At 37.8% G+C, this 21385-nt stretch overlaps 1 protein-coding gene across 2 annotated transcripts in view; it reads left to right on the forward strand.

Moving 5' to 3' along the window:
• The first annotated feature begins 2954 nt into the window (after positions 1 to 2954).
• ccdc88c (coiled-coil domain containing 88C) overlaps positions 2955 to 21385 on the forward strand; it is a 71640-nt gene continuing 53209 nt past the window's right edge. For both annotated transcript variants that reach the window (XM_079833325.1, XM_079833326.1), the window contains exons 1-3: positions 2955 to 3390; positions 5184 to 5284; positions 9006 to 9114. In XM_079833325.1, the coding sequence (XP_079689451.1) occupies positions 3331 to 3390; positions 5184 to 5284; positions 9006 to 9114 (270 nt within the window). In that variant the 5' untranslated portion in view covers positions 2955 to 3330. The remainder of the gene's footprint in view (positions 3391 to 5183; positions 5285 to 9005; positions 9115 to 21385) is intronic.

The raw sequence follows: 21385 nt of genomic DNA on the forward strand, positions 1-21385 counted from the left end.
ATTTTTGTGACATGTTGTCAGTAGTTTGTAGAATAAAATAATAATAATAATAATAATAATTTTACTCAAACAGATACATATAAATAATAAATCCAGAAAAGTTTTGCAGTTGTAAATTTTTCCCCCGGAGCGGTTATGGTTTCATTAATCAGACATTAGTTCTAGTGTTTTAAATCCTCTAATGCGTATTTGTTTTTATTGACTTATTTTTCTATTTGTGGAGTATAAAAACAGTATGATCAGGTGAGGTGAAATTATTTTAACCAAGGTAACAATCTTGTTCAAATATACCACTCTTTTCCTGTAGAAGACACTGCTGAATAAGAAAAAAAAAATATAGAAGTGTTATAAGAAAATGTTTAGATTACACTATTACCACTTAGCAATAAGATGTATAAATTAGTTGTGTTAAGGAGTTTCTTTGAACGTTTAAAGAGCATGAAAAGAAAATAGATTTACACAATGTCAATAATGACAGAACGTTTGACAGAAATCAGGTTACATCATGGACATAACAGACCTGAGCCCAGATGCAGAAATGCACTATGGGGCAGGGCCGGCCCTGACCAATTTGCTGCCCTAGGCAAGATTTTACTTGGTGCCCCTTGTATCAAGGTTTAGCACTACACGTTATCATTCTAAGTTGTGGAAACACTCGTACTGTTTTATTATTGTAATGCATTGATGTTTTATTTTTATTGTTGTTTTATATGATGTCCAGTCCATTCTACCCCATCATTATGTTCATGATATTATTATTGTTTTTTATTTGTTAAAGGCTGATGATAGTAAAACTGTACAAATATTACACCTATGCCACATTACAGCCTAAACACAAATAGCAAGAGTAATTGCATCTAACATTCATGCACAAACTATTAATTGAGAACTAGCAAAAGTGTTTGTTTTCCAGTAGATGGCAGCAATCTTCCACTAAACTATGAGCATTCATGCTTTCACCAGGAATTCAACTGAGAAATTTTGATATTTAATGTGAATTTTACATAAAATGTTGCCATTTTAAATAAACCTGTATATAAATATCATTACTAATTTAGGCAAATACATTTTAAAATTGCTATACACCCCCTTAAAACTGCACAACTGCAGAGTAAAAACATTAGGCTATTAAAAAAGTGATATTACATGCGTTTAATATTTTTATATTATTTATTTTTTACAAAATCACACTGGCTGTGACCTCTGGAGAACCCAGAACAGCTGCTTGCATAAAGTTTAAGGTAAAAATAACTGGAATTAATTAGCAAACATTAGTATTTTACTACTATGCAATTAAATAAACTGTTCATTAACTGTTCAACTAATTTGCCTACATCCCTTTACTTCTGTCTTTACACAGCAAAAAATGCTCTTCTTATTTAGAATCTTTTTATTGTTTCCAGTCCAAATATCTAATAATTCTTAAATCAAGGTGCATTTACTAGATGAGTAAAATGACATACTTCATTTTGATTTGATTTTCAAGTAAACAAGAAAAATGTCTTGAGTTTTTGCTTAAAACAAGCAAAATTATCTGCCAATGGGATGAGAAAAATAATCTTATTTCTGTTTGGGACAGAAAAAAGATTTAAATCAGAAATAAGATTATTTTTCCACTCCATTGGCAGATAATTTTGCTTATTTTAAGCAAAAACTCACTACATTTTGATTTTATTTTCAAGAAAACAAGAAAACTGTCTTCTGTCATTTAACTTATCTAGTAAATGCACCTTCAACCTTGATTTAGGAATTTTAGATATTTAGACTATAAACAAGACACAAATACTACGTAAGAAGAGCAGTGTATCCCTTATCTTCCCTGCATCAGAGGGCTTCTGTCTTTTTTTTAGACCGTCCGTCATAAATAATCAGGCAACTTACACCGTGTCAACACCTGGCGCGAACGGCCAAGCACCCTAAAAAATGAAAGCAACCTTGTCTCCGTTGGATGCGGCGAGAGGCGACGCGACACAACAAATTCCCCTAACTATAAACTGATCGCGCGTTGTATTTCTGACGCACTTCAAGTAGATCGGCGGGGGGAGATTGATGAGGCGGACCGGAAAGATGCGGGGACTTAGTTACGTTTTTTTGCGCTTTATTTGGTAATATTTCAAATTAATATTAATAAAATAGTATCAGTAATACATTTTGGCGCCCCTATGGATGAGTGGCGCCCCTAGCATTTGCCTATTCCGCCTATGCCACGGGCCGGCCCTGCTATGGGGACCACTAAACTCCAAAGACTCACCTGGCCCAATGATGATGATTAATATGCTGGAATATCAAGTGGCAAATTGACACAAACCTTTAAATACTCGAATACTTCGATCTACCGAAATACATTTTCACAGAAGGCTTACATTGTAATAATATTTTTTTAAATGCACAAACTTGTCGGTGGTCTTGTGTCAATAAATTATTATTTTGTCAAATTTTGGTCAGGCGATCAACCAACGCTCTCTGAAACTCAAAGTTCGCTTTTGTACACAAATCATACGTAATGAACGTAAATTAGCCTACATATTTTGTATTCAAAATGTGCATACAATAAGCCTGAAACCAAAGATAAAGTTTATTTTATTTTTTTTAAACCTGAGGGGACAAATTAAGCTAAGTTTGGTTCATGTCCATAAATTAACTTTTGTATCCAGAGTCTAATGAAAGTCCAACCTGGGTAATTTTATAGTTAAATGTTTACCTATAAAGCACGGAAGCGTGGTAAACAAAGGCATGTTTTCGAGACGTAGGAAAATATACGTGTTACCTGCTGAGGGTGCCAACGAGCTGTAAGGTTGAGGTCTGGTTGTCCCGACAACAGTTTGGCCTGTTGGTTACGTCATTTTGAATGAAAACCTGTGCCCACGAGTCCGCTATTGGTCGATTTACCGCCACCCGCCGGTGGAAACTCGCAGCTGATTGGCTTATGAGCATGTCACTCCCCTGTGCTCTTCGTGTGCGGGACTGCGGGTACAGGTTGAATACGCGGCGACAAAGTAACTCGAGCAATAGCTGAGAGTAAATGGCGAGAAGTTCAACTTTAATGCTGCAAGTCCGCGCAGACTGTAGCGCTTCACTTATGTGTTTGTAACCTTTCACTTTGGGATTGCAAATCATTTAAAGGTTTTTTAAACCAAGGGATGTATTTTTATTTTCAGAATGGAGTTAATTCGCGTCCTCTGCATTGTTCTGCGACGGACAGTAATGTGGAGTACTTAAAGCCTTAGAGGAATCCGACGCACTTTGTTTTTAATTTATTTCTTTAGACGCACTTTAAGTTGCAAACTATTTTAACTCTTGGGTGGGTATTTTGTGTGCTGTTCCCCCAAAATGGATATTACAGTGTCTGAACTGATGTCTAACTTCATGGATTCGCCGCTTGTGGTTTGGGTAAGTCACAAAGACATGATGGCACCTGCTGTGTGTGCGAAGTTTGCATTTGCGTTGTGTAGTTTGTTCACTAGCGGTCGGTGACAGTGCCGAACTGAGCAATTCTAACGTGGGCTGGATGTTTTGTTTCTGTTTTTTTTTGTCATCTCTAGAGACTATGCTTTCCATTTAGCAAATTCATTCATATATATATATATATATATATATATATATATATATATATATATATATATATATATATGTATATGTATATATATGTGTATATATATATATATATATGTATATGTATATATATATATGTATATGTATATATATATGTATATGTATATGTATATGTATATGTGTATGTGTGTATGTAAATATAGTAGGCTATGTATATGTGTATGTTAATGTGTGTGTGTGTGTGTGTGTGTGTGTGTGTGTGTGTGTGTGTGTATGTATATATATATATATATTATATATGAATTACGTTTTATTAATAATAGTTATTTGTAATATAGCCTTTAAGTATTGCATTGATATATTTTTTTCCATAAATGTAATGTAGCAAATAAACATTTCCCCCCAAATACGTCCCAATTATGTTAAACATAAGTTAGATGTGTTTTTAAAACTGTACACACAACAGTATAACATTAGTTTTTATGTGCACAGTACATGCATGAAGAGTTTAATGACAGTTGACAGGGTTTGGTGAAACCTGCGGAAATATGACCCCCTTACCCTGACCCCTGTGTCCTGTTTGACTGTGCTTTCTCTGGCCAGTGTGTTTCTAACTCTTACATTATGTCACTATCTTAAAGGGTTAGTTCACCCAACAATGAAAATGAAAAATTACTCCCCTTCAGGTCATTCCAAACCCATAAGGATTTCATTCATCTTCGGAACATAAATTAAGATATTTTTAATGAAATCTGAGAGCTTTCTGTCCCTCCATTGACAGCCTACGCAACTACCAATTTCAAGCCCCAGAAAGGTAAAGACATCATAAAAGTAATTAATGTGACCCAAGTGGTTTAAACTCAATTTTATGAAACGATGCAAGGGCTTTGTTTGCGCAAAAAATATAATTTACCTCTTTATTCAAAAAATATGAATCTCCATCGCGTGTTCACGAGAGCACCATGACACATACATGTTGTGTTGACGTGAGAGCAGATGTTGTTGCTTGCACGTGCATTTGAGATTATAATTTTGTAAATGGTGAATTGTGTTTTTTTTTTGTGCAAATAAAACACTTGCATCGCTTCATAAAAATTGAGGTCACATGATTTACTTTTATGATGTCTTTACTACTTTTCTGTGGCTTGAAAGTGGTAGTTGTGTAAGCTGTCAATGGAGGGACAGAAAGCTTTCATATTTCATCAATTTCATTTGTGTTCCGAAGATGAGCGTGTCTCTTACATGTTTGGGACAACATGAGTAATTCATATTTTAGACAGAATTTTATTTTTGGGTGAACTAAACATTTAATTTAACCCACATTAGACAATCATCAGCACTCCCATGTTGATGATTGTCTGTTCCATGATACTTTATAACATTGAAAGAAACACAAATACAACATATAAAAATGAGAAGACGGTTGTATTTAGGCTTAGAGTTAACTGTCTGAAACTATTGACAAACAATATTTATTCTTTACACAGACTTGTATACACATTTCTCTTTACAAATATGTCTAAAATTGTGTACACTCTGCAGTTCTGTTCTGAAACTGAAAGCATGGTTGATTTTATTGTGCAGCTGTGCATGTATCCTGTCATGATATTACTACTTTTTTTTTTTAACAGGTCAAGACTTTTGGACCCCTTGGGTCCAGTTCAGAAGACAAGCTCTCCATGTTCATGGACTTAGTGGATGGTGTTTTCCTCCATAAGATAATGACACACATGTGAGTGACTGAACTGTATATGTGTGCGTACATTCTGTAATCTAGCAGCTGTTGTGGGCCTATCTTTTTTTCATTAGAAACCACATCCTATCCTTTCCTGCCTGCCATCCAACTGTGCAGACACTCAATCCGAATCTTCACGCTCCATCGGTTTTGTTCCTCTTGTATAATTAGTGTGTTAATAAAGGGTCTATGGCTGATTTGGGGTTGTGCTTTGCCCAGAGTTTTAAGGTCATTTGTTACATTAGTTAGCAAGCTTGTAGTACACATTTTAGCCTCTTTTGACTGAACGTTAGGTCACGGAAGTTTTGGTTAGCTCAAGCTTAACCTCAGCTAAACAGGTGACTAGGAAGCACTCTTGTGTGTGTGTTGCTAATGAACAAGGAAATCCCTTCTTTAAGAACATTTGTATCATGCAAAGCAGCTCATTATACTTTTGACGCCTGAAGTTTGTACATCTAGATTGAGCTTTATTAAACCACTGAGTTCTCAAATCCGCTGCATCAGCTTTGTCCTTTAACCTACTTTTACTCAAGCAGCCTTGCCGCCCTCTCTGCCTTAATCAGGGGCTTAAACACTAGACCTCCTCAAACAAAGGAAATATTTTCTCTATAAAAGTGGGGGCAGGAGGGAGGGGGATCTTTCACGTCTAATGGGAAGACGACACATGTACTGTATGAGCCGTCCTCGGACACTCTTGTCACTGTCCTCGATAAATTATTGTAGCCTGGTGTCATGTTCTCTGCGTATCATGTCACTTAGAGGACTGCCTGCATCAGTTTCATTCCTATAGTTGTCTTAAAGGCAACACAAAACTGCGTTTGCCACCCATTTTGCTTACCTTATGTGACATTTCCTGCTGAATTCAAAAAGTCACCATGAAATCAAAACTGACATTTCTTTTAATGGAATATTACAGTGTTTTTTTTTATTATTGTTATTCAAATGACCTCATAATCCTTAAAATAAACATGAACATCCCCTTGTAATAACATCTTTGATATGTACATTGGTAAAGGACCGGACAATAATCCCTCCCCTCCAGCAACTCCAACAACCTGTTTTTTTAATGCAATAACTCCTTCTATAAGCTCTCCCTATAGAAACAATAGTTAGATAAGAAGAATGGAAATAATATAAAGAAGCATCTGATCAGGGTCAAGTAAACCCCAAACCAGTCTAATTATATATAGTTGATTATAGCTCTGCCCCAGAAATGAACTAAGTCTACATTCAGACTGCAGGTAAATGTGGCTCAGATCTGTTTTTGTCATGTCAGTGTGAACGGCAAAAAACACATGGTATCTGTTCTTTCCAGTTCGGATTTGTGCCACTTCCATATGTTGTAGGAAATCCGATACAGGTCAGATGTCTTGCAATGCAGTCTTATTGGAATTCATATGACTTTTACGTCACTCTAGAGCAACCCGACGTTAGGTATATAATATATCTCTCAATAGAGCAATAAATCAGAATTGAGCACTAAGGCTCGCTGTGCGAACATAGCCTAATATATACAGTATATGTGAGCTTTGGAACAGAATGAGCTCTTGTATATTGTTAGTATGAAGACTCAGGTGTCCATTGTGTTTCCACTGAACCATTACAAATGAGTGGAGATGTGGAATTCTGAAGACAATGTACACACTGCTTCTTTCTCGTCACCCACATCCATTTATAATGTGCCCACACTTGTATGCCTGCGGCAAACGATACCTTTGCCAGTGTTTTCATGCACCAGGTATGCGGTAAACACCATCGCTGTTGGCAAATGAGATCATATGCTAACGCATCCCATCTGGCAGATGTCCTCTCTGTGCACCCTATCAGTCTTCCCTTGACTTTTACCAAACAATCATTGTTTTTCCAACCATGCTGTCAGTTGCTATATCTATGGTCGTAAAAACGGCACAAAAAGTGAAACTCAATGCAGTCTTCTTTGCTTCAGGCAATAGAAAACAGTTGAGCCAGACAGCAGAGAAAAAAAGAAAACTGACCCTGATCTTTTAAGGTTCTTTCACTAGCAAGTGGGAATTTGTGGGCCAAGCTGGCAGAATTTGCATGCCATTCTCACAAAACAAATGTAAATGAGGATCGCACAAACAGAGTCTATGTAGGACCTAAGAACTGTCCGCGCCAAGACGAGGACCCTCCTCTGAGCGTCACTCAACTCACTGGCTTCAGTCGCTGCGTCCACTGATCCAGTCCAGTGATATGAAAGCCTAAATACTTACGTCAGAATAATATGGAAAATGTTGTTTTGACGCAAGGAAAAAAAATCTATATGCAAAGTAACAATGCAATGTTTTTGAGGCAGCTGCACATTAGGTCAGTAAACTTTAAAAATAGCCATGTGCCGAATGTTTTTTCTAATTAAAATTTGCATATGGAATTTTTTTTTCTTGCATTACAAACAAATATTTGTTCTGAATAAGCTAAATCTTTTAAAGGGGTCATGACATGTTTTTTTTTTTAAATTATTTTAATGTTCCTCCAGGGTCACTTATAATGCGATTTTTTTTTTTGTTTTGTTTTTTTGCACGCGCAAAAAACACAATTTTCAACCCTCATTCTAGGGGCGGCTCCTTTAAGGCTTGTCAGTAAACACCCACTGTTATGATTGGGTAAAGTCATTGCAAAGGTAACAATATCAACGCCCACTCGCTATTACACACAAGTTTTTGAAAACAGTATCCATATAAACTGTCATTTAAAAACAATCACAAAATCATTTACTTATGGTTTGTGATGCAGCTGCTGTCAGATCCAATACAGTTGGCTGCTTTATCCTTCAACAAAAGTTTCTTTGCAAACTCTTCATTTTACTGTGCCTCGTTTACAAAACAAAATGCTCTGAACAAACGTACTCCGCTGATGCGATCCGGGACGCCATTAAAATAAACCATCCACTTGTTTCAGATGCTGGGATCATTTGGAAGTCTGTACAGAGACACAAACAGGCTGTTTGCAAACATTCTTTAATTTTTCCATTTGTCCTGTTTTCGGCAGCCTCGAGTGTGTAGAGTATGTCAGAAACTGACTGTATCCAGTGTAGACAGTGTCAATGATTATAATGTGTTCCATTTGCTTTTGTTGTAATGGTACAAAGACAATGTCATAAGCCCAATGATATGTCAATATTATATGTCAAAAGCCCAATTTGATTTCTCACCCCTTTAAACAAACAAAACTTTCATATTGGTTAGGCTTTCATATCACTGGACTTTGATCATTGGATGCAATGATGGAAACCAGTCAGTTGACTGCCTTTTCTCAGTATGACTGTGTTTGCATTTCTAAACTTTAGAAACGCAGCGCTCCCGCAGTAAGGGATATAAATATAGATTAGAAGTGAATAAAATGCAGAAAATAGACCAAAAGAGAGACATAGGATTCGGGAACAGAAATGAAAGATTCCAAGTGTAGTCAAGTGGAATAATTAATGGCTTTTTCTTTTTCTTATCGATTTGCCAACTGCAACATAATGCTTAGTAATATTATAACATTTCTTGCCACACAGTTTTTGTTTCGGATTTAAAAAAAAAACTAACCTATACTTATAGTACTTTATGGAGTAAAGAGAAAATGGATAGGTAGATATAACTAGTTCTCACTAATTGATTAGGTTGTTGGCTGGCTTGTTGAACATTCTGCCCAGCCCTATTTAAATTGTGCTTATGTGAAGATTTTCAAATATTCTCTTGTTGCTTTTGGTCCACAGAGACCCAAGCCCCATGAATCAGCGAGTGAACAAACAAGTCAACAATGATGTCAACCTAAGAATACAGAACCTCAACACTGTCATCCGACATATCAAAAACTACTACCAGGTAAGATTTCTTCCTCCATGTTGTGTTGCAATGGGAAAGTACTTCCTGATGATCACTAGAAAGCAAGAGCTTAAGAGGCTTTTGTGTATGTGTGTGGTTGTATTAGATGCCAGACAGTGGCTGGTCTCTGCAATACACAAGGTGGGGATTCTGGTGTCATGAGGATTAAACCTGTCTGCAGATGTGACTGATTTGTGGGTAGCTGTGCGCCTTATATTTTATTAAAGGTCCTGTTCTTCGTGATCCCATTTTTCAAACTTTAGTTAGTGTGTAATGTTGCTGTTAGAGCATTAATAATACCTGTAAAATTATAAAGCTCAAAGTTTAATGCCAAGCGAGATATTTTATTTAACAGAAGTTCCCTTTCAAAGCCTACAGCGAACGGCTGGTTAGGACTACATCCTGGTATTTCCTGCTTTAATTACGTCAGTAGAGCAGTATGTCGACTAACCTCCGCCCACAAGAACACGCGAAAAAGGGGGCTTGGTCTTGTTGCTCCCGCGTGGAGAATAGGAAGTGTTGCGTTCGGTTGCGTTCGTATAGTTTGTTTGTTGCCATGTCGTCGAGACGCTGTTATTTTCATCCCGGAGTCAAGTCACCTTTGTTTGGCTTTCCCAGGGACGCTGTACTTAGAGATCATTGAGCGCATGCATCCCCGTTATGGTGAGAGGCGTGACCTTTCCGGTAACGTGCGCTCTGCATGCCCTAAGCTGCTGTCGAATCACAACACGGGAACCGCTGGCACAATCAGAACTCGTTACGTATTTCTGAAGGAGGGACTTCATAGAACAGGGAAATCTTTCAAGCCGTTTTGAGGACAGTGAAAATAGCGGTATACAGATAAGTAAATTGTGTGAAAAATACTGTGTTTTTTTACACGCGAAACATGAACACATGTTATATTGCACACTGTAAACACAATCAAAGCTTCACAAAAACACGAAAAACGGGACCTTTAATATAGAAGAGTTTGTTACGTCAAGCCTGTTTAAACTTCTGATCTTAGTTATTGTGTGAAGGCAAGCAATAAAGATGTGCAGAATATTTTTAAAATCATCTAGTTGGTGGGTTGTCTGAATGACTAGTCACTTATGAATGGCATGTATAATTTGATGGTTAAGAGTCATGTCTGCCAGCCACCAATCAGACATGTTTCTAATTAATATTTGAACAAAAATCCTTTGAAAATGAAGAAAAATGTACTATTTGACCTCCCTAACTGATCAATTGATTGTTGAACTAGTCAATCAACCTGAATTATCCATAGTACATACTATGGATGCGCAATATATGGATAATATATTTTTTTCAATAGATTTTGTATTTATGTCAGCTAATATTGGAAATTTACATTTATTTTTATATTTATATTACTTTTGCCATCACCCAAAGCTAAACTTAAATCTTTAAAACTATTTTATAAAATGTAATCTAATAACATTTTTAAACAATATTTTTAGCAAATCTCGTAATGAATATCCATTTTCATACTTTACATTATAATATTGTAATGTCTAAATTCAGTTGTAGCATTAAAGGGGTCATGGCTTTTATTTTTTTTATACTGTTGTCTGAGGTCAACTTGTGATGTTTGCGTGGTTTTTACATTCAAAACCATCATAATGAATAAGTAATAGGCTATTTTCTACCCTGGTTTTGAAAAGTTCGTTTTTTATGGGCGTGCTGCATTGACTTGGAAGTAAAAGCCCACTGCTATGATTGGATAACAGTTTTGCATATTATAGTGAGCTTCGGCTCCCACGTGAGGGATTGTTTTGAAAACTTCCAATATGGAGATACGGCAACTGGAATGATTTGCCCACAGGGCTCGCAAAATGTCTTTATCAAACAAACACAATGATTTATCTCTCATCCACCCGCAATTAATTGGAATGTTATTTTTTATACTTGTTACGCCTGATCAGTGGCTATAACCGCGTGCGCGAACCCACAACAGAATTAGGCGTTCGCCCTGAGGTGGCGTTTCACTGCACTCAGACGTCACAGCTGTCAATAAAAGCTTTTCTTTGACAAACAAGGAAGTTTTCAGCGCTGAAACTTACAGGATATTCTTATATAACGATGGCCTTTTATATATCAAAAGCTCAAGGGAAAGTTGATTTCTCAATTCGTGACCCCTTTAAAACATTTTATTTTAGAATGTTTTAGAATGTATGTACACAAAATACTGAAGTTTTTTTTGTTTTGTTTGGACCATAACATGAAATAATTATCAGCTTATTGGCCAGAATTTTAAATCATATTTTAAAATCCGAGTACATACCATATTACTATGTTTTGTGAACATGCTTTTATATTTACATGCTAGTATTTTATATGGATGTTTATTGGGGTAATATCAGAGTGAGAGTTCTTTTCAAGACCTCATGGAGTTGAAGGTGGTCTATACGTTTTTTTATGAGAGACTGTAGACATAATGATAGTAATTATTGTGAAGAAAACAGGGAGACATGAAAGGACAGTCTTTCTCAACACTATATTAGACCAAATGTATCATTGACTCAGTTTCTGATCTCACAGAAAACTATGTTGTTGGTTTTGGGAGTTGAAATCTTTTGATTGGTTTGGTCGGTTCTGGGCACCGTCCCACCATCTGAGTAAGCATTTGCCACATCTGACCCCCTTTTCTCTTGGCAGAGCGTCTCAGAAGCATTCCTTCTCAGATCTCACTGCTTTCCATCCCAACTTGGTGAAAAAAGACTGATTGTGTGTCAGCTGATTGCGCTGGGAAATCTTTTTTTTTTTTTTATACGTGGTCACTGAAAAACGTGTATATATATTTATTCGCCATTATTTGAAGTATTGGTGGGGGGCATCTTTGATGGTCCTGCTCTTTTGCCCCATCGTATACTTTTGCCATCCGACAATACCCTTCTTTGTTCTGTTTAAATTAACACTCTGCAGTAAGCAGCTGAGATATTAAAATAACCTCTTATGTATTATGCAAGATTTTTAGCAGAGCGTCAGAATGTAGTAATCACACACACAGTGCACACTCCTCCAGTGATGGAAGGCCCCCTTAACCACATATTTGGCTTGGGTGGAGCTCATCTTAGTGTTTTTTTTTTTTAAATAGGTCACCCAATGGGCTCAGTAATAAGTAACTGAGCTGTTTGTGTTCATACAGAAGTGCCCTCATCTTGGCGTAAGTACCAAGCACTGTAAAAGAGGTGCTATTTGTCAGATATTTTGCGTCAACCTGGTAAAACGTAGGTTATTCATTCAAATTCTTTACACTGAGGGGTAAATACACACTCTGGGTTGTCTGTGTAGTTCGATACTGGTCAGCAGTCTCAATTTCCTCATGTGGCTTGTCTAAAACACACACAAAGTGCTCATTCTCAACCCAAGAGAAACTGTCCCATATGATCCTGGAAATGGACTTCAGAAAAGCAACATTTGAGCATCTGATTTGGGTCAATGCTCTGCTTATCAGAACCAGATGTGCTGTTTTATCCCATGTTAATCGCTCCCCCAGAGACCCACCTATGGGGGTCTAGATGAGGGGGAAGGGTCACTGTAATGTGAGAACTGAAAGCCTCAAGACCCTGTGAAATGCTGTCCTAAAGATATTCGACTAATGGCCAAAGGAAATGCTTTTGTAACACATATGCTCTCTCACTGCAAATTAGGCCTGCTTGTTTTCTTCTAGTGATTCAGGCGTTGGGTCATTCACTCCTTGTTCGGTATCCTCTCTAATATCTTTCTAAGCTGTGAATCACTATGGTGGTTCCTCACAGACTCCCTGGAACCTAATTACATAACATACAAGTACATAACACACTTCACACTTCTGTGCTGTTGCTGCATCTTGATAAGAAATGAGGTGGACACTGGATCGAGTGACTCAGTGTTGTGGCTAGCTGCAGTTTACAATTAATTAATCTTTAATTTATTAACTGGATATATTATATGACTACTATAGAATTTTACATAATGTTCAAAAGACAATAAATTAATTAAAATAACTATTTAACTGTGCAGTGCAATGAATTTAGCATCAGTTGAGTTTTTTTTGCTAGCAGTACTATATCCACATGTAATATGCATGTATCTTATTCCTTTTATTAACAAATTTGCATTAAAACACATCAGTGCATTGCTTACCCATCTGCTATGCAAATGTGTTGCCTTATTTGACATATCAGTGGATTGAAGTGCCATATTTGGCTGACAATCAAAAACGACATTTAGTAACACTTGCATACAAAGTGTATATTATACCAAAATGGAGTTGTAAAAATAACAAAATGTTTTCCATTGTTTGCCCAAATGTGATATCTCGCCCAAAATGTAATTGGTTTAGCCACAGGTTTTGTGCTTACCTTGTGTAGTTTGGCTTCTGTTTAAATTGTTTCAAATGTAACCTGCTGTGACTGCATTGTTAAAATCATTTTGAAAAGCCACCAGTGACATAGATACCAACACCAACCACATTACTGAATATCAATAGTCAATGCCAAATATCTATACTGTTACATGATCACAATCAATATTAGTTACAATATACCATTCACAAATGGAACTAATCAATTTGTTGTCTCCCTCATTCTATTCATTTGGATTGATTTGCAGAAATAACTGGAGCGTTCAACTTGAGAGCACCACAACACAGAAATCTGAGATGAACTGTCATTCTTTTCTAAGTGCTTTCTCTCTCAGCCATAAACTACATTGTATCTGAGTGTCAACAGGGGTCTCAGCCACTGTGTACAGAAATGGCCCAGAAGGCCAGTGAGATAAGCAGATGGCTGTAGACTGGTCTTTTATACTCATGTGAGTAAGTCTAACAATGGCATTCATTTCTATAAAAGATCTATAAACTGGAACATGGTTGTTGACATGAAGGGTAAAATAGCACATATTGTTTAAGCATGTTCATGTAGCAGCCTCGCAGGAAATGAGTGTGATAAAGGAAGATGATTTTAGTGATTAATTGGTGGTGTTTGCTAAGGCAAGTCTTGCTATTACTTTTGCTCATACTATTTCAAAACCACAAAGCCTTAAACATTGGTGCATTTTTGTTCCATCTTGTTTGTGCCACAGAAATTAATGATGGCTCATGGCTTGTTAAAGAGATGTGTGCTTACTTTTTTAGCCTTAAGACAACATCTGGCCATTGTGATGCCAAGTTTTGCTCAAGTTGGTGTCACTCAAATTTACTTGGGGGAAAAACTATATTTTAAGCCTGGTTTGTCATGTTTGTGGGAATGACTAAAGATGGTCTTAAATGGTTAGTTCACCCAAAAATGAAAATTCTGTCATTAATTAATCAGCAAACATAAACAGAAACTCAACAAACTTGAATGACGTGCAAGAACACACCTCTTGCTGAAGCTCAAACGTGCTGCGTAACCAATGAGGTTCATTATCGCGTGTTACGTGTAACTGCAGCATGTTTGTTCTCACACGTCATTCAAGTTTGGCTGAGCTTCTGTTTATGTTCGCTGGCCAATTGTTATATGCGAGTAAGCACCTAAACTAAATCTGTTCATCATAAAAAGTGATGGTGTCTCTTTAGAAAAATTTGGACTAAACCCCTCAATTAATATGGATTAGTTTTCCGATTTTTTTGCAACTTTGCCGCTTCAAAAAGTTCATAATCTCATAGGCTGTCTATGGAGGGGTCAGAGAGCTCTCAGATTTCATAAAAAGATCTTCATTTGTGTTCCGAAGATGAACGATTTGGAACAACAACATTTTTGGGTGAAGCTAACCCTTTAAAAGGGTCATGAACTGGCTTAAAAAAAAAAAAAAAATACTGTTGTCTGAGGTCAACTTATGACGTTTGCACGGTTTTTGCATTCAAAAACATAATTAATAAGGCAAAGGCTATTTTCTACCTTGGTTTTGAGCCTCTCTCATGGAACGTTCTGTTTTTTATGGGCGTGCCGCACTGAAGACTTTGAAGTAAATGTCCACTGCTATGATTGGATAAGCTTTGCATATTATAATGAGCTTTCGACTCCCCCGTGAGTACACGTGAGGAATTGTTTTGAAAGCGTGTGGGAAAGCGGCAACCGGAAAGATTCGCCCACACAGCTCGCAAAATGTCTTTATCAAACAAACACAATGATTTATCTCTCATCCACCCGCAATTAATTGGAATGTTATTTTTTTATTACTTGGCCCGCCCGATCGGTGGATATAACCACAAACCATGCATCACTAACACACGCACGCACAAGCCTCACTGCAGAGTCAGACAAATTGGCATTATCAAAACTTCCGCGATTGTATTTTCCTTCAAATATCAAGTCAAGAGAGTGAACAACGCACACCAAGAAAGGAATGTTATTTCACTCTTTAAGATAGCCGGTGATACGTTTTGGTAGCCCGTATGGAAAACACATAGCTCCGTGACGTTGGGCTTTGTGAGCCCTGTGACATTGTGGTAAGTTATGTTCAATTAGACACGTACACATAATCAATAGATATCAAATGATCTGTAACAATGCAATACTATCACATATAAAAAAAACATTTTTTACTCGCATAAGTGTTTTGCTTCATTCATTCATGTAATCTCATCCTGTCTGCAAATCCAGTCTCTTGTTTACAAAATGTCTTGCCCACCTGAGCTGGATATTCATTAAAAATAAAGTTCATCCATACATTCATAATATTGGAACCGAATGAAGTTTATGCATGATGTTTATTGCTTGGAAGTTCGATCCGGTTTAGCTCCACGTAGGCCTATGTTATTTATTTATAACATGCCATGCACAAATCGGTGGGCGGGGTTACAGGCGTTCGTCTTCTGTTGAGGCGGCGTTTCACCACACTCTTGACGTCACAGCTTGGCACATTGAGATTGAGCATTTGCTTGGACTGGTGTCAATAAAAGCTTTTCTTTGACCAACAAGCTTACAGGATATTCTTATATCACACTGAACTTTTATATAACAAAGGCTGAATGAAAAGTTGATTTCTCAATTCATGACCCCTTTAATTGGTTCTCTTGGGGGAAACATATGGACATATTTCTGCCGCATATACTACTGCAGCCTGGGGAGATCAAAAACAACATCCTTTAAAGTTTAGATCCCACAGATAGGCACCGGATGGTAAAAGGACTTGATCTGAACGCTGTAAATATTTGCACATCAAGCAAAGGTCTGTCTATCACGGTAGGTTATGAAAGAGATCCCAGATTACATGTCTTCAATACCTAGTGCCAAAATGATGCATTCTCCCAGCTTAGCCTAGATTTATGTTTAAGCCTAACCTCTCACATTGGGTGATTTAATCTACACCGACCATATTTGCCCCAGTTTCATCAAGGAATTGAGAATGTATAATAATCCATTGGGACTATGGGTTAGGGTCTCGCCACAGCCCATTTCACTGTCCCAGTGTTCTCTCTCGCTGTCTGCCCACTCTTTCTGCTCTCCACTCATTAGCTCTAAAATGACTCTGTGCTTGCTTGCTCACCAAAAAGCATCCCACCGCAGAGATCAGCGCTACAGACAGTGGGAACAATGGACCTTTGGGGGAGGGGATGGGTAGTATGTTGGATCCTCCCTGCCTATTGTGTGAAGAACAAGTCGTTGTGAGCATGAGGTCCTGTGAGCATGAGGTCCTGTAAGCTGACTCCTTTCAGAGCTTGAACATGAGCTATGTGGCCTTGCCGGGTCCCTGATCTGCCCAGGGCCCGTGCATAATGAACTACAGTGGACCGCAACACTTATAATCATGTTCCAGTCGAAGCTGTTTCGTTTTATATTGCACTCAAAATGGTTTATTCGATGATGCGTCACACTGCTCTGGATGAAAGTTTGTCTCAGACAATGACATGCCAAGTTGCCAACTGTTGTAGTTTATGGGTTGTGTTCTAGGGTTGCCCCCTACACCTGCCCTTTTCAGCTAGCCCAACAGTCTGGCCATTTTCTTTCATGTGCAATATTGTAAAAGCAAAAACCCCTCTTCATTGTTGCCACATGTACAAGCTGTTCAGGTTGATTCAGTTCACTAGCTGTCTTAAAGGATGTGGTTAAGACTCATTCGTTGAATTTTTGAAAAACCCTCATATAGGCCCTGTAAACGAGGACAGTCATGTGTTGAATTACCGTTCTTTACACTCTTGGCGGGTTTTTACAGGTTTCGCTTCACTGTAGCTCTAAAAGAAGGGAGGCGTCTCTTTGGGATAGCTTGCTAGCTTTTTGTTCTACTGTTTGCTTGTGTACAGTGGAGATGACATGGCTGTTCCCAGAGGTGTACAGTTTCCCTTTTTGCCATATACCTAAACAGCCTCAGAGGCATGAGCTCTTCTCAAACACTCATCTTGGTCTGACACTTCATTTCATTTCTACATGATCTGCTTCATTTCAGGATGTATATGCAACACTTCTTTTGGATGTGTCTTGTAATGCCTGATTCATTTAATGCTCGAAATGCCACTTAGACATGAACATACACTTGCTAATTTTCACTACCTTTAAATGGCCTGTGTGTTTGTCCCTGAAAACAGGAAACCCCCTCCAGAGACTGGCTGCTGTGGGAAACCCAAAAACAAAGCCCCCTGGACTGTTTTAAAGCTAGAGTTTGTTTTCTCCTCTCTTTTTCTCATCTCTGCCAGCACTTTACGATTACAAGATTCAAAGATTTTCTCTACACAAAAGTGACTGTTACTTGTCCATAGATTTCCAAGCGGATAGACCAGAACGTTTGGTACTACAGACTTTGGCACTGCATGTTTTCATGTGTTTGGTGAGATCATATGTTCACGCAAAAGAATGGAGAACAAGCTCAGGAAAAGCTGTAATGTAAAATCCTAACGAGGTAACGCGGTTATGATTATGCTGCCTTCAAGCCTTCCTGGGAATTTTCTACTTATGACTTTGGAAGTTATTACAAAGCAATATGAGAATCTGGTAACACTTTATTTTACAGTGTCCTTGTTACAAATGTTACATGTAGTTCCTATCGTAATAACTATATATTGTGCATAATTACATGCAACTAACCCTAACCTAACCTAATCCCAACTCTAACCCTATAGTAAGTACATGTTGTTAATTATTGTTACTTAAAATAAAGTGTAACTGAGAATCTCTCTCTTTTTTTACTTGCTAATAGGGGTGGGGGAAAAATCGATACAGCATAGTATCGCAATGTTTTGTGTGGGGATTTTGTATTGATACCAGGAACGGAATTTCATCTCGTATTGTGCAGAATTTTTACCGTAAGCTCTGCGCTTATAACGCGGGACATAATAATAATACTAATTTTAAATATTTTTTCAGACTGTAATATCACAAACAGCGCATCACTCATAGCTGTATGTGCAGGAAGTGCATTCTCGCATATTTCTGACCACGGACCTCTCTGTCCATGTTTATGCGTTAGTTACACGTGTTGATTTGCCTAACGTGGCACAGTCCCCACCATCGTTTTAATTTATAGTTGTAAAAATCATTTAGTTCAGTTAGAGTACAGACACTACAATTAAAAACTGAATGTGCAGCATAAGCCGAACGAGAGCCGCAGCACAGATCATTCATCACGAGAGTGAGGAGCTGAATGACAAGACGACGGTGGACGTTTTGGTTTTAAAGCGAAATGTAAAAGCGCTCATTTAAGTGAGTTTATCATTGTACTGTTTTGTTGTTGGGTTTTTCATTAAGAATAACTACAAACCCACTATTCAAGCAATTGCCCCTGAATTGGGGCTAAATCTAAAGTGAAAGTAAAATTCATATTGGCCGTATTAATGTTATTGCAATACTCAGCATATTGCAATTTAAAAAAAGAATTGCAATAATAGCATATCGTGGCTTAAGTATTGCGATAATATCGTATCGTGGGGCCTCTGGTGATTCCCACTCCTACTTGCTAGTGCAACAAAATTAAGTCCAAAGGATGCACGACACTGTGTCTTGAGCAGGTGCGATGCAACAAAATTTGTCTGGCAAAAAAGACAAGACAAATTTCTGTTTGCAGAAATGGGGTCTGACACAATCACAATTCACAGCCAATCAGAATGGTATGTAGACCCTGCACTTTATCTTAAGCCGCGTTTCCACCGAAATTACCCGGAACTATTTGTACCAGGAACTTTTTTCCCAGGAACTTTTTCTCCCCCAGACCTGCTACAATCTGCGTTTCCACCGCGGTCTAAAGTACCGGGGAGATTAGGCAAATTAGTCCGGTGACGTGGGAATGCGCGCGACTGCTTCTCCCAGTCACCGACGGACAGTAATCACTTTTGCGCGATACTGTCTGCAACAATAACAAGTGTAGGTGATGCAAGCAGCGCTGCTTTTGCTGATTATGTACACACATTACCAACACTGTTTATTTAAACGTGCACTTTCACCTGGTTTGACCATTTTAATGCAAAATGGGATGATGGGCAATCCAAAATCTGAATGTGTTGTAATAGCTCAATTCCAAAACAAAACATTTTCTATAAAAGGATAATGAGGTTTCAGTCATGACAGATGTGTGAAAAGTTAATTGAATGAAAACAATAGACTGAATTAAGCAGTTGAAAGATTAGGTACTAGACTGCAAGTATTTTATTTTTTATCACAATAACATCTCTTAACATTCACAAAAAAAAAATTCACATGACTAGTATTACAATATGCTTCATTAAATGCATAATTTTAGAGACTTCTTCCTCAAATTTGAAATGAAGCAGGACCACACTTATGGCTTCACTTAAGTTGTGGTTATAAGTTATTATACTACATTCACATAGTTATACATTTAAAAATATAATATTTGGGTTTTCTAGATATGTTTATGTGCATATTCAGAAAGACTTGCGAGCAGCAGCCCTTTTATTTGCTTCCTACACTATATGAATACAATTAGAATGTGGTTATATAGTTAGAATGTGGAAATTAAAGACACAGTGACATTTTACACATTTTACTTTATTTTAGACAGATTAGTTCTTACAAAATTAAAATAAAAGTGTGCAAAGACAAATAAATTACTAGAACAATAAAATGAAAATATAAAATGTGAAAACAACAATATAAAAAAAAAAAGTGTATTTTTCAGTAACCTGTCCAAGAGCTGTGCCAACACGTACAATATATAAAGTACAAATGTGGTAGAGCAAATGCTTCATTCAAGCGGCTGGTCATTGTGGCTACTTCTTGAACGACTGGACAAACTGTCCAAGAACAGACAGAAACCCGGTCTGAAAGTCCCTCTGCTTTCTTCCGCTTCTGACTGGTGGAATGCCAGCTCTTGCCTCCTCATCTCTCCTCGGCCTGGCTATCCAGTAACAGCTGCATATATTGGTCAGTTCTTGTCCATGCTGCAGGACGGCCGGTTAGCCTCCTCCATGTCCCTCAGTGCATCAAAAAAGTCACAGTCCTTTTTCCTTTTCCCTAAGTAGAAAACTTGCACAGAAACACATGGAAATTAATACACAAGGCAACCATGAAACAATAGAAACCATCAATTAATTATTTAAAGTGTTTTCACTACAAATAATGAACAATTGTTTGCCCAGCTTGAACAATGCCCAGTGTGCAAATTTTATCATGGGCAATTTAAGTTTACAATTAAAAACAACAAAACCATTAAGGATTACACATCAGTTTTTAAATATATACACATTTTTGTCAGCTTTATAACGTACTGGTGACCGCGGGGGAAACACGCTGGTCTTCGTTGCCTGCGATTCATCAGGGCCACTCGTTATGTCTGGAAAAGCACGTTGAAAAAAGTTACTGCAACGTGTTTAAACACTGCAACGAGTTTAATAGATGATACCAAAATGATATATTTACCTTCAACCCACTCGGATTCCTGGATGGTTTCCAACAACGCACTAGCCGAGTCTTTCGTTACCGCTGCCCTAGAAAAGGACGGTCTGTGTCCCAACAACGCGTCCAGGCGGTCATACCACTTGTTGATACGCCGGTCGGAACCGCTCCGGTTGTTATGATCCTTTAATTTCTTGTAATCTTGTCTTAATCTCTTCAATTTCTCTCTGCACTGTTTTCCAGTGTGACTGGAACCGAGTCGATATCTTCAGGTAACGTTATACCTTTTCATTACGGGTCGCCGTTTCCAGTTCCCGCTGGATGTCCTCCTCCGCATATATGCTCAATAAAGCCTGAACCTCGTCGTCGGTCCATCGGTCGAATTTATTGTTGAACTCCATTGTTGCAAAAAAAATATTTACTGAACGCAAAACCCACAGAACTCACCTCGCAAAAGACTTGTAAATATGGCGGTGGAAAAAAAAAATAGCTGCGAGAGCTCAACCAATCAGCATGTTCAG

The sequence above is a fragment of the Gobio gobio genome (genome assembly GCF_949357685.1).
Source record: "Gobio gobio genome assembly, chromosome: 13".
Taxonomy (NCBI): domain Eukaryota; kingdom Metazoa; phylum Chordata; class Actinopteri; order Cypriniformes; family Gobionidae; genus Gobio; species Gobio gobio.